Here is a 14,819-nt window from a genome sequence, read left to right as displayed (position 1 = left end):
GCCGGCTCGTGACGTCACTGACGGCCCCTCCCCCTCCCTCTGTAGCTGAGGATTCCAGTTCGAACAGGATGAAGACTGTCGCTCTCTCTCTCTGTGTCTTTGGCCAAGAGGAAAGGGGGCGGGGCTACGGCTGGCTATGTGGCCAGGTGGGTGCGCGCGCGCGCCGCCTCAGCCAATGGGAGCCCTCCTTGAAGAGGAAGCCGGGCGGCTTTTCAGCCCCTGAGGAAAATGGCGGCTGGGCGGGGAGGCCTCTCCTTGCCTAGGGCTATGGACGGGCTGCAGAAATAGTAACCCACTTTGGCACCGCTTTCAGTGCCCCGGCTTAGTGCGATGGGATTCTAGGAAGAGTAGTCTGTTGTGGCACCAGAGCTACCAATAGCATGGACTCACAGCCCTTAAAGTGGTGTCAAACTGGGTTATTTCTGCGGTATGGACGCAGCCCTGGGTCAGGTTGGCAAGGCTTGGCTTTGCCTTCTCCCCCTTCGCCCACGTTGCCTGCATTTCACGACTTCCGCCCACGCAGCTCCCCAGATAGCCATCCTTCCTCTCACAAGCCTCCTTTGCCTCAGGAAGCTGGCCCTTGAGCCCTTTACACGAGGACAGCCTGCCCTGCGCCCTCTTCGGTCAGAGAGAAAGCTTGAATTAGGGCAGCCCTAAGCTCTCTCTGTGTGTGTGTGCCTTCAAGCCATTTCTGACATAGGGCGACCCTAAGGCGAACCTATCATGGGGCTTTCTTGGCAAGATTCGTTCAGAGGGGGCTTACCATGGCCATCCTCAGGCTGAGAGAGAGTGACCTGCCCAAGGTCACCCAGTGGCTCTAGAGGGCCAAGCAGGGGATCCAACCCTGGTCTCTAGAGTCTTAGTCCAGCACTCAAAGCACTACTCCACGCTTAGGTGCTTCCAATGAGGGGTGTCCTTCCTAGGCTAGCCTATGGGCCCGGTTTCCCTCCTGACACCCGTTAGTTGCCACCAATCTTCCTCACATTTTAAATGATTGCCACAAGCCTATTTTAAAGCTCAGGTCTTGTCACAATTCTAGCAATCTGTGTGCCAGCAGATTTTAAAAGAGCCAGCACGGTGGTTTGAGCATTGTGTGTGGACCAGGGTTCAGGTCCCTCCAGGGCCATGGAAATCCAGTGGGTGACCTTAGCCAAGTCACACTCTCTCAGACCCTTCAGAGGAAGGCAAAGGAACCCCCCTCTGAACAAGCCTTGCCAAGAAACCTCCGTGACAAGACTTGCCCTAGCATTGTAATAAATCAGAACTGACTTGAAGGCAATTAAATACAGGTCCAAAACACACTACAGAAATAATCCAGTTTGAGACCACTTTATCTCCCCTGGCTCAGTACTAGGGAATCCTGGGAACTGTAGTTTATTGCGAGACAGAAAAGGCTAAATTTCTCACAAAACTATAGTTCCCAGAATTCCCATAACTCCCTAGCATTGCTACAGGGCATTTAAAGACGTCTCAAACTGGGTTATTTCTGCAGTGTTTTGAACCACAATTTCAACAGATAAATTTTTCCCCCATCACTGCATCACTTTGCTGGGGAAACTAGATCTAATGAATGTGACTGTCATAAAAATCTGTTGACAGCATAAAAGCCCCACCAGGAAAGGGTGTATCAACCCTTTGGGAAGTTTCATTGAATAGTTACTCCAAAATTACACTGAAAAAAAATGACTAAGGGCCCAAACAGGCAGGCCAAAATAAAGCAGCTTCAGGCCACTTTGGAGGTGTGCTGTTTAAATTATGCATGTGTCCTAAGAGGCCAGAAGCCATACCAAAACTGCATTCTGGTCCTTACTGAAGCGCAGCTTTAGTGCGGCTTCCGGCCTCTTAGAACGTATGCATAATTTAAATAGCACACCTCCAAAGTGGCCTGAAGCTGCTTTATTTTGACCTGTCTGGGCCCTAAGACACTTACTAATAGCCCTATATTTCCCTCACATCCCTTGCATGATTATAAGACCAGGCCATTAGTAATTTTCTGCATAATCATGTCAAAAATATTTTAGCTACTATACATTTAATCTGCTAAGTAATGTTTTCTTCTTTTTCTTAGCTTTATTTATACCCTTTTCTCAATACTGAGACTCAAGACCACTTATAGAAATCATGATTACAGCATAGTAAAAACATACCAAAGATAAACATTAAAATAAAAACAAAAAATTAAAACATTAATAAACACAAAAAGGGTACAGGCAGTTAAAGACAGTACAGTTTAAAATGAGACAGCACCCTCTTAAAAGCTCTTCTCTTGGAAACCTTCATTTCTCAAAGCTTGGCAGAATATAGAAGTTTGCCTGCCAATGGAAAGACAGCAAGTATTGGTGAATAGTTTGTCTGCTTATGCACTAGAAAGGAAGAGGGAAAAAGTACCATTAATTATAATAATTTATTTTACATTGATCCTAAGTGAGAACATGAAATGGAGGAAAACATCCATAATATTGACGAAACAGAGTAGGTACTAGGTAGAAAGAAACAGAACACCTTTCTCTAGGTAATGGATAACAAGGAGCTATCACAGTACTAGTACAGACAGTACTAGCTTGCAGCAGCAACACAACAGATTACAGAGACCCTGACTTCCAGTAGCCTCACACCATTACAGTAAGAAGAAATCATGTCATTACTGCAGGCTCAAACAACATGTCACAGGGGAACAGGACACAACATAACCCATAGGGCATAGAACCACACCATTCTGCATGCAAACTACAATACAGGCTGTTTCTGCACTGCAGAAATAATCCAGTTTGACACTACTTTAACTGCCATGGCTCAGTGCTATGGAATTCTAAGAATTTTACTTTGTTGTAGTGCCAGACCTCTCTGACAGAGAAGGCTGAATGTCTCACAAAACTACAATTCCCAGAATTCCATAGCATTGAACCATAGAAGAAACAAAGAAAACTAGTTAGAAACAAGGTGGCTACAGGCTGAGTATCTCTTAGCTGGAATTTCAAAATCCGAAATACTCCAAAACCCAAAATTATCAATTTGGATAACTGAGACAGTGATACCTTTGCTTTCTGATTATTCAGTGTACACAAACTTTGTTTCATAGACAAAATTATTTAGAATATTATATATAAAATAACCTTCAGGCTATGTATAGAAGGTGTGTATGAAACATAAATGAATTCAGTTCAAAGATATATCAAAGATACAGCCGTATTAGTCTGTAGAATCAGTATGTAGAAAGATCTTGTAGCACTTTTGAGACTAAATGAATTAATGTTTCATTTGGGTCCCCTATCCAAGATATCTCATTATGTATATAGAAATATTCCAAAATCCCAAATGCTTCTGGTCCCAAACATTTAGGATAAGGGAAACAACCTGTGCCTGAAAGGCACTACTACTATGCTGCAGGGACAAAAAATATTGAAACCAACAGTGAAATCACACAGCACTAAGTGCTTCAGTAATATACCAATAACAAACAGAAGCCACAAGTAAAGTAACAGTAGAGTAAGTACATTATGCCTTTTGGTAAAGATTCCAGTGGGACTCTCATCACCAATGCTGCAGGTAGCACCATCCAACACATAGTTACTATATACATGAGCTGAAAAAAACACGTTTTTATCATATGTGCACACTCATAAAGATATTTTTCTTTCTATAAAATTCAGAGAGGGAGACCAGGTGTATAACATCACAAATTGTCATATGTATGAGTTTGTGTTTCTGTGCGGTGTGTATATATCTACTAGACCAGACATAAGAAAAACAAATTGAAACCAAATCGGAGCTGCTTACTGTCAAGGGTCCTAATCTTGGGCCGGAGGTGTGTCAACCAGTTCTGGGTGGGGTCACAATATCCCTGAAAGACTGTTTGTAGGTTGGGAATGCTGCTGGATCTATCTCTCCAAACGTGAGCTCAGACAGATGCATTGGTCAGCAGTGTTGGTTATCAGCTTCGGATGATACAAGCAACTGCACCCCTTCCTAGAATTGGAGGATCTGAAGATGGTAGTGCACATGCTGTTAACCTCAATACTGGACTTCGGCAATGCGCTATACATTGGGTTGCCTTTTTATCAAGCCCAGAAACTCCAAATGGTTTGGAATATGGTACCCAGACTAAGTATGGGTACATCCAGGAGTGATCACATTACACCGAGCTTAAAATTACTCCACTGGCTGCCAATTAGTTTCTAGACAAAGTAAGAAGTGTTGGGTATTACCTTTAAAGCCTGACATGGTTTGGGTCCAGGTTACTTACAGGATTGCCTTCTCCCATACAATCCACCCTGTATACTCAGGTCTTATGGGAAATGCCAGCTCCAATGTGTATCCCAGAGGACCTTACAATCTGCTGCCTTGACTGTGGAATGACCTGCTGAAAGAGATGTGACAGCTGAAACTGCTGATTCCATTTAAACAGCATTAAAGACATATTTCCCCTGGCAGACCTACCTAGTCAATTTTAAATCATGAATTTTAATTTGTATATGAGCTTTTATGTATGCATTTTGATGATTTCATATTGTTTTAACGGTGGGTTTATGTGTTTTTTAATAGTTTTTGATAAGTTTTAAGGGACGCAGTGGCTCAGTCATTAAGACTCTGATTGCAAGAATGGCAAGTCAACAGTTTGAGACTCAAGTGCCACGTGACGGAGTGAGCTCCTATCACAATCCCAGTTTCTGCCAGCCTAGCAGTTTGAAAGCATTTAAAAGTGCAAGTAGATAAATAGGTACCATTTGGTGGGAAGGTAACAGCATTCTGTGCAGTCATGCTGGCCAGATGACCACAGAGTTGTCTCTGACAATCTTCAATTTAGTAACGGAGATGAGCACCACACCCTACAGTCAGTCAAAGCGGAATACCTTTACCTTTGTATGAGGGTTTTTTTAATTGTGTTTTGTATTTTTACATGCTGTACCTGGCCTTGAGGAGAGGGGGAAAACAAATAAAATGTATTACAACTACGTACTACTACTACTACTATTACTACTTCCCATATCAAGGAAGAAGATGTAAAGCAGGAGTAGGCAATTTGTGAGCCTCTGGATGTTTTTAGAGTGCAGCCATCACTCCTCACCATTGGCTATGCTGGTGTGACCCTGCTTGTGGCTTTCCAAACATCATGCAGAGTTTGGAAAAGTTAATTCATTGGACTAAAACTCCCAGCTGCCCTGAAAACTGGGATGAAACAAAATTTCCAAGCTCTATTTTTTTTTGTCTATATAGTATTAGCTTAAACTGTAAGGATAGAAGATTCTATGGACAAAATAAACTAGAACTTCACTTTCGTTTTCAAGAATACACATGCAACCACACACTTCCTAATTTTCTAGTCAAGGTTCCCACGTCTGCTAACCTTGTTTGTCTCCTTTTTTCCTTGCACTTACCAGTGCTTTTCTCACTCTCCTGCTACACTAATTTTCACACTTTCTGACTTAACTGCAAGTACTAGAGTCAGTGTGGCGGAGGGGTTTGGATGTTGGACTCCAACTTTAGACACCAGGATTTGAATCCTTGCTCAGCCATAGAATCCCACTGGGTGACTTTCAGCAAGTCACATTCTCACAGCCTCAGAGGAAGGCAAAGGCAATCCCTGTCTGAACAAGCCTTGCCAAGAAACCCCTGTGATAAGGTCATCTGGGTCCCTGCTAGTCAGAAATTACTTGAAGGCACACAACAACAAACTCGGTGTCCAACTAGCAGAAAGGGGAAGATGTGGGTGCTCTGGAGGCTGTTCCTAGACTCCTAGAGAGGTGTTCTCTTAGGTAAAAAGAATTTATCTGACGATGCCAGCCACAGATGCTGGCGAAACGCCAGGAATAAGCTCTTCTAGAACATGGCCACATAGCCTGAAAGACCCACAAAAAATGATGGATGTCGGTGTGAAAGTATTCAACTTGACAAAGAATAATGTTTGTTTATATTTGCAGTTTTCCCACATTCATGGGGGTCCTTCACCCCTAACCCCAGTGAACGTGGAGGGACCACTGTACATATATATTATTGTGTGGTGTGTAGAGAGGGGTAGGATAATCTCCACAGTAAAGAGCCTGACATGGAAAGCGAAGGTAGTCTAATTGTTGTGTGCCTTCAAGTTGTTTCCGACTTATGGCAACCCTATCATGGGGTTTTCTTGGCAGGTTTCCTCAGATGGGGTTTGCCATTGCCATTCCCTGAGGCTGAGAGAGTGTGACTTGCTCATGGTCACCCAGTAGTGGGTTTACATGGCTGACTCAGGATCCAAACCCTGGTCTTCAGGGCCGTAGTTCAATGTTCAAACCACTACACCACCCAGCTCTCTCACAGGGTGACCAGAGGTCACAACCACAAAGGAGGAGTCTCCTTCCTTAGAGGTCTTCAAACAAAGGCTGGATGGCCCTCTGTCATTGGGGATGCTTTGACTGAGAGTTCCTGCATGGCAGAAGGGGGCTGGACTGGACCAGGGCCCTTGGGGTCTCTTCCAACTCTAGCATTCTATGACAAGGCACCACAAAATGTAGGGCTTTCATTCTGGATTGGCTTTCTTATTTAGTATTTAGAAAAGGAAAAGAAAGGAAGGTTGCAGTACTAGAAATTAAAGAAGCGAGGAGATAATTGACTACATGTATTTATGATAACTAAGTACAGTATATCGTTTTTGTGGGTTTTTCAGGCTATGTGGCCATGTTTTAGAAAAATTGATTCCTGACGTTTCTCCAGCATCTGTGGCTGGCATCTTCAGGGATGGCAGAGATGGCACTCTCCGAAGAGGCCGGTCACAGATGCTGGAGAAACAACGTCAGGAAGAAACTCTTCTAGAACATGGCCTCATAGCCCGAAAAACCCACAAAAACTATGGATGCCGGCCATGAAAGCCTTCCACTTCACAACTAAGTGTGTATTTGCCTGTTGTTTTTCTTGTATTCGAAACGCTTTTGTTATCAGCCGCTTCGATGTCTCTGGAGAAGAGGGATAATAAAAACAGATTTTATTATTTATTTATTTACTGTTGTAAAAGATACACATGAAAACTCATGAGAAGTAGGGAGAGATGGGCGTGTGGATACAGGATGTGTTTAGGGGAAATGGAGGACACACAACAACAACATCAGCTTTTAAAAAAAACTAACACTCATAAATAAGAATGTAAATCCCATGCTTCTTAGTCCTGCTCAAAAGGGAGGACGTTTGGACATTCCTCTCGGACAGAAGGCTGAAATGGAGGACATGTCCTGGAAAAGGAGGACATCCTCACAACTAGCACTAATAATAACCGCCATACTGCGCGCGCCGCCTTTCTTACACTGAGGCCACCCTCCCCCCCGCGCGCGCGCGCTGCGTTGCCAAGGCAACGAAGCCTGGCTGGAAAACAAACACCCCGCCGCCTCACTCTCCTCTCAGCTAGAACGCCAAACCGGAAGTAAGCTACCGACGCAGAGCTGCGAGAGCGTTTCGAATCTTATGAAGACTGACGACGACGACAGGAAGTCCCGCCTCTTCCGCTTCGGGCCGACCAATGGCTGCGCAGAAGGCCTTAGAGCGGCCAAGTGTTTAAATCTCCGGAGCCCCGAAGAGTGGGGTTTGGCTGAGCTTTCGTCAGCGGCGGTTGCAGAAGGAAGGGGTCGCGAAATGGGCACCGCTGAGGAAAGAGGTGGGCGGGGAGCCAATGGGGAGGACGGGGCCTGGGCCTGGGCCTGTGAGCTGGGCCTGGAACCCAGTGGCCCTTGAACTGTAGCAGAAGCTGATGAGAGGAGAGGCCTCAGAGGGCCCTGCAAGGAATGCGTATCCCTCTCCTGGCTGCCCTTGTTGCCCGAGGCTCAGCAAGACGAAGGAGGCTGTTTACTGTGCAAGGATTCTTATGGAGCATGGCGTAATGTTTGTAGAACAGGCAGTTAGAAAGCTGAATAGGGTTCATAATGAGCGTTGACGAAAGACGGGCAAAAGAGGACACCGTCGTTTTCTGCCTCTATAAGGAGCTATCAAGTCTGACCCAAACAGCCATCATAGACAGCTATTTTAAAATGTAACTGTTAGCTATAAGCAATCGCTTTCTTCAGAACCATGGAGCTTGAAGGGACCCTGAGGGCCATCATAATCTCCAGGCCCTTGTCACAGTGACAGAGAACCATAGAGTTGGAAGAGACACACACCGAGGAAGGACAGCCCTGACTCTCAGGAAGGTCCTCCTGATGCTGAGGGGGAATCTCTTCTCCTGCAGCTTCCATCCATTGCTCCATTGATTACTGTTCTCTGGAGCAGCAGAAAACAAGCTTGCTCCCTCCTCAATATGGCATCCCTTCAAGTATTTAAACAGGGCCATCCTATCACCTCTTAACCTTCTCTCCTCCAGGCTGAACATCCCCAGATCCCTCACTCTCTCCTCATAAGGCATGGTTTCCAGACCCTTCACCATTTTGGCCGCCCTCCTCCAGATACTGTATGTTCCAGCTTCTCAACATCCTCTGGTCTCCAGAGTCATGGTCCCACACTCAAACCACTATGCCACACTGCCTTGTGTGCATTTTAGCCTGAGGTGAAGCAGTAGGATCAAAGAGCTAGAAGGGGGCCCAAGGGCTATCTATTCTAACCCCGTGTTAACGGAGGAAGCTGAAGCATTCCTGGCTGAATCTACACTGTAGAAATAATGCAGTTGGACTACTCTTTAACTGCCATGGCTCCATCCTGCAGAATCCTGGGATTTGTAGTTTTGTGAGGCATTAGCACTCTTTGGCAGAGAAGGAGGAAAACCTTGCAAAACTACAAATCCCGGGATTCCATAAGGTTGAGCTACAGCACTTAAAGTGGTGTGAAACTGCTGTATTTATACAGTATTTTGGACCTGTGTCTACTAAGCTGCCTTCTAAATATGCAGAAACGGTGCTATGTAGTATTCTCTGGGTACAGACAATTTACGACTTATAACATGTGCTAACCTGTTATAGCAAAAGCAGCAAAAGATATCTCGTGGTTCCTTAAAACTAACACTGGTTAAAAAGCTTTTTAGCCAAGAGGCTTCTGGTTTCAGGCTAGGTGAAGTCTCTTATATAAATGCCAGAGGAGTATTGACCCCTTGTGCACTGTGTTTGGCACCATAAAGGATGATATTTTTGTGGACTTGAGCCTTCTTCCTTTGGGTCTCATGAAAGAGGCCCTTGACTCTGAAAGCCTATGTAACTACAAGGCATATAGTCAGTTGCTAGCATATCTGTATCTGAGGCTGTATAAATTACCATACAACCACACTTTTTTTTTACCAGGCTTGCCCCTCGTGTATCTGTTATTTTTTTTTTAAAAATGTACAGATTGGCTGAAACCAGAGTTGGCAAAAACACAGTAAGAGTAACCTGATCCTCTACATGGGGATCATCATTATTGAAAAGGATGGCTCTTTAAACCAGTGCTATTTAAAGAGGTAGGTGGTCTGTGGACCATTACTGGTTTGTGAACCATCAGCTGAGAGTTTCTGAAAGAAGGAAACAGAGGAACCAACATTGACCAATATGGAATGTGGAGACCACAGTTCAAATCCCCACTTGGCCATGGAAACCCATTGAGTGACCTTGGGCAAGTCACACTCTCCGTCTCAAAGAAAGCCCTCTCTGAACAAATCTTGCCAAGAAAACCCTGTGATAGTTTCACCTTAGGGTCATGATAAGTTGGAAATGACTTGAAGACACACAACAACTGTACAAACATGGCACTAGTCCCTGGCATATTAGCCAAAAAGAAAGATAGAAAGCATGCCCCCCACATCAGATAATTGAGACCAATCCTCTTAAGGCAATTTCCCCACAATAAATAACAAGGTCTCCTCCTTGCTTTATGACATTTGGTGAGAGACAACATCTGATTAAATATTTTTGCTTCTAGGGCTAAAGCAAATGGATATCATTATTTTTAATATAACATGTGCCTCCATTTCTGAATATTTTACAAATAAGCATCCTTTTCTATCATGGCCTGTTTATTACTGTCTTTTGCATTTTGCTGCAGTCCCAACCTGTCCTTATTTTTTCTCAGTTCTTGAATTCCAGACTTCTCATCATCTTTCTTAGTTGGTTTGACCTTCTTTTTTATGTTAGATTGTTTTATGTTAGATTATGTTGATAGCATCTTTTAGGATTATTTTCCAAAATGAAGAATCTATATTGTGTCTTATGGGACTACATATGTTCTGATAAAAGCAGTGCAGGGAAGGGGAAGATTGAGGATTGTTAACTTCTGAGCAGGGAACATAAGAGAAATTTGTTACAGCATGGTGGTTGAGTTGCAAAATCCCTGGTTTGAATTTTGCCTCTTTCATGAAAGCATTAAATGCCTCAGGGACTTACTGTGAAGTTAGTGCCATAATTTTGGCTGAATATTACTGTTGTTGTTTTTATTGTTGTTGTGTGCCTTCAAGTCGTTTCTGACTCATGGCAACCCTATGGGGTTTTCTTGGTAATATTTCTTCAGAGGAGGTTTGCCATTGCCTTTCTCTGAGACTGAGAGCATGTGACTTGCCCAAGGTTACCCAGTGGGTTTCATGACCAAGCTGGGAATCAAACCTTGGTATCCAGTGTTATAATCCAACGCTCAAACCACTATGTCATTTTTGGTTTTGCATATTCAGATTATATGCATTTGGACAGCTTAGTTTTTATTTGTACTGAATTTTTATATTTATAGGAATCCCTTTCTTCCTCTGTTTATATTTCCGTTTTGTATTGCATTGAATTGGCCTTTGGCTGCTTTGTTTTTTATGTCCATTTAATGGCATAATAATAATAATAATAATAATAATAATAATAATAATAATAATAATACTGCAATATTTAAAATTCTAAATTACTACTGTACATAAATGTTAAGTACTGTTAAAAATGGAACCATACAATGTCCATTCAGAATTAAATCCCAAAAGATTAAATAGAGGTGGTGGTTGTTATGTGCTTTTAGGTTGGATCTGGTTTATGGAAATCCTTTTACAGTTTTCTTGACAAGATTTGTCCATAAGAAGTTTGTCTTTGTCCTCCTTGAGGCTGAGAAAGTATGACTTTACCTAAGTCAGTCAATGGGTTTCCATGGCTGAGCAGGGATTGGAGAATAAATTGCTTTTCACATCTAGGCTGAGGGCTGGGATCCAGTATTCTCTTAAATCCCATTAAATTGGGTTGGACTTCTGAGTAGTCTTGTATGTGATGTTACTGTGAATAAGTACTGTTCTTGGAAAACTGAACCTACAGCCCTTTTATAGTTTTTCTTCTTCTTCTTGGCTTGTTCTCTTGACAATAGAATATATTAGTATTTGGAATTACTGTACACGAATTTGTTGCTTGGCTCTTCTTCCATAGATTTGGATGATATCCAAATAGACGGGAAAATCTGCAACATTCTACCTAAGAACTAGCTCAGCAATCTGTATTTGAAACTTTTGTTTACTCATGCTCTATCTTTGAAGCAAGAATGGGCCAAGTTCTTTTATCTGTGCTGATTTCCAGATATTTTACAGTAAGATGCAGAACAATTTGTCTAGACATCTTTCTTCACTATTTCTTGATACAGAAATGGTAAATAAATTAAAAGTGTCTTGCAAATACATTACCAAAACTGCTCATATTATTAAGTTTAAATGAATATTAAAATTAATGTATTCAAGGTTCTGAAAAGTCTTGTTTATAAAAATAACCTAATAGCATTGGACAAGCAGGAGCCAAGATTACGTCCTCCAGACCTGTGTAACCTACAGCATTCAACTCAGAGTGGATCTAAGTGATTTTGTCTGCAAAGTCCTGTACAAAGTCTTCACAAAGAGCTGCCAAGTGGTTAAAATACTGCTCTTGTGGGACAAAATGTAAAAGGGCCCTGATTACTCGAGACAGCTCTGTTGGATGACACTATATGGATGCAATGGAATTCCTCCACACTCAAATCACCATCATCCTGCCCCACACAGAAAACTATGTCCAGAGTGTGTCCTGCTGCGCAGGTGGCACCAGATACTACTTGGGATAGACCCATGGTTGTCATAGAGGACATGAAGTCCTGAGCTGCTTCTGACAGAGGTCTCTGCATCGATTTTGGAACCCCTTTAGCTGAGGAGACTCCAACATTACCAGCAAGACCAATAGGGAAAATATTGTTGTTGTTATTATTATTATTATTATACTTTATTTATATAGCGCTGCAGATTTACACAGTGCTGTACATACAAACAATAATAATAAAACTGATAAAAATGAAATGCTGAGCAGCAGTTTTCTTTGAGCAGTTTTCCACCCAATCATGGATCCATCTGATGATGTTTCTATCTATTCCATATTTAGTATAATGAGGGGAGGGAGTGGATCAAATGCTTTGCTGAAATCCAGATAAATGAGATCCACAGCATTCCCACCATCTACTAAACTAGTGGCCTAATTAATACACACTCAGGTTTAGTTTGGCAAGATTTGTTCTTAATAAATCCATGCTGGTTCCTATTAATCACTGCATTGTCATTAAAATACTTGCAGATGGACTCCTGTATAATCCATTCTAATATTTTTCCTGGTATTGAGGTCAGACTGGCTGGTCTGTAGTTTCCTGGATTTTTTTTTTAATAGAGAGACAGTGTTTGCCCTTCTCCAATTCTCTGGCACCTCACCTGTTCTGCAAGAATTGTCAGAAATGATGGCAAGGGGTTTAGACAGTTATCAGTAAGTTCCTTGAATACTCTGGTGTACTTCATCTAGCCTTGCAAATTTATACTCATGTTAACTAGGTGGTTCCTTACTAACTCCTTATCACTCTTGATTTGTAACCTGGATTCCTTGCCAAGGTCTCTGCTGAAGTATAGAAGTACACAGTTCTATTTTGGGGGGGGGGGGAACTGAAGCAAAATAGGCGTGTACTTGAAGATACAATAGGTTTGCCTGTTACTTTTTTTTTTCCGAGTAATTCTTTCAAGTACCGAAACAAGAAGTTCGTAAAGGTTAAATTTGGCAATTAAAATTACCTTAACATTTCCTTTTGCAAATACCATGATATCATGGAGTTAATGTAATCCTTTAACTTCTGCTGCTAACCACACCCCACTGACACATGCAATATGTATGAGAAGTTCTTTATGCCAATTGATCCTGTATATCTCTGCAAAGCCATACAATTTCATCTCCTTATTTTATTATAGAATGGGTCAATGTTGCCAATGGTCTTCTGACAAAATGTAATCTAAATCTGCGTGCTAACAGTCTCTCTGACTGTGGAGCTGAAGTATTTATTCGTCTTTATGAATCAATACTGGGAGAGTGTGTTCCAGGTAAGAATATATATGTCTTACTATCTTCTGCTTCTAAGGCAATGTTTTTTCAGGTGTTTGTATGCACATTTACAATGTACAATTACACTTACTGAGTTGGATATAAATGGCAACATATAACTTGCTGTCCAAGGGTTTTCTTTAGCATTCTGAACAAATATTTGCATCATTTTTAAAAGTCAAACTCTCTCCCAGTTGGAATTAGACTTAAAGGACCTGCAGTGAAAAATAAATGTTAAATTCTGATGTAATGTCAGACTATCTCTAGATATACCTCTTGACTATCTCACCTCACCACCATCATTCTTCTTCTTAGTGGTTTCTTCCACCCGCATCCTGTATCTGGAATTTTTGTGCTGATAGATAGCTGTAATCCTGTTCACACATACCTTGGAGAAATTCTCACTGAGTTCAATTGGGCTTACTCCTGAGTAGAAATATATTTGCTGGCATCCTGTTGGTTAGTCCTAACTAGAGTAGACCCATTCAATCAGTTGTTGAATGGTGAATCAGCCCATAAGAAAATTCTGTTAATCCAATTGATACACTCTAGTTAGGACTAACAACAGGATTTATATCAGTGATTTGCAGCCTCAGCTATTTACACAGAGTATATTTAGTTAACATCAATTTTGACAAACAGTGTTTTATTTAGAGTTCCTAGGCATGACATAACTGAGAAAGCATGGGTAAAGAATTTATCTCAGATGGTGTTTTTTCATTTTTGTTTTTACTGCACTGAATGTAATAGTAGTTTGGTATTCTCATATGTTAATTGTTATATGAGCTTCTAAAATCTTACTTCTGTGAAAACATCTGTGTAGGCTTGTACTTGGATTACATGAGAAGTAGATAGTTTCTCAGGTTCTGTGAGGTTACAATGATGTGATTCCATTGTTTTATAGATTTCATCGCTATACCAAGTTGTCAAGAAGATGATGCGCATAATGTGCAGGCAGTAATAGATTCTTTGGCACTGGATTACTTGCAGGTCAGCTTATCGCATATAACTGGTAGGTACCCATGTCTTAATGGACAGTAATTTATTGGGAAAATGAACAAAATAATCTTGTGACCCAGCCTGCTAGATAGTTGCTATTTAGAGTAAGATGAAATATATGTGAGTGCTTGCCTGGCTGGAGCCATCAAGAATTTTATTTCACCTTGGATACATAATAGTGTACATAAGATACAATATGGAAAATTTATGAGTCAGTTTTAAAGACTATGATTACGTTCTTCCTTGCTTGGAAGTAGAATCATAGAATGGAGTAAGTTGCCTGGCAGTTCAGTCTTTGTCAGGTCTACACGGATGTATTAAATTCAGTGAGCTTATTCCTAAATAAATGGATATAGAAATGCCTTGCTTGAAAGATATTAGAATAGTGGATTTGTAAACTAAGGTATTTGATACAAAATAATTTTGTTTGAGTAAAACTAGCAACATTCTTATTGTAAGTGATGACAGTACATACAAGAAAATGTTTTTGGACTCATGTTTTATTTAGTAAAACCATCAAAACAATTAAATAAGTAGTTACATTTAAGACATCCAACACTTCATAGCAGAACA

The 14,819-nt window shown here is 41.6% G+C and overlaps 1 protein-coding gene across 2 annotated transcripts in view; it reads left to right on the top strand.

Moving 5' to 3' along the window:
• Nucleotides 1-7,459: 7,459 nt before the first annotated feature.
• Nucleotides 7,460-14,819, top strand: part of CEP95 (centrosomal protein 95) — a 41,008-nt gene continuing 33,648 nt past the window's right edge. Inside the window, exons 1-3 of one of the 2 annotated variants that reach the window (XM_042454841.1) lie at nt 7,460-7,618; nt 13,118-13,246; nt 14,152-14,259. In XM_042454841.1, the coding sequence (XP_042310775.1) occupies nt 7,597-7,618; nt 13,118-13,246; nt 14,152-14,259 (259 nt within the window). In that variant the 5' untranslated portion in view covers nt 7,460-7,596. The remainder of the gene's footprint in view (nt 7,619-13,117; nt 13,247-14,151; nt 14,260-14,819) is intronic. The other variant, XR_006102490.1, reaches the window with a different exon arrangement.

This window comes from Sceloporus undulatus, chromosome 2, assembly GCF_019175285.1.
Source record: "Sceloporus undulatus isolate JIND9_A2432 ecotype Alabama chromosome 2, SceUnd_v1.1, whole genome shotgun sequence".
Lineage (NCBI taxonomy): Eukaryota > Metazoa > Chordata > Lepidosauria > Squamata > Phrynosomatidae > Sceloporus > Sceloporus undulatus.
The sequence above is the reverse complement of the archived record's forward strand: the minus strand, read 5'-3'. Positions and strand labels throughout refer to the sequence as shown.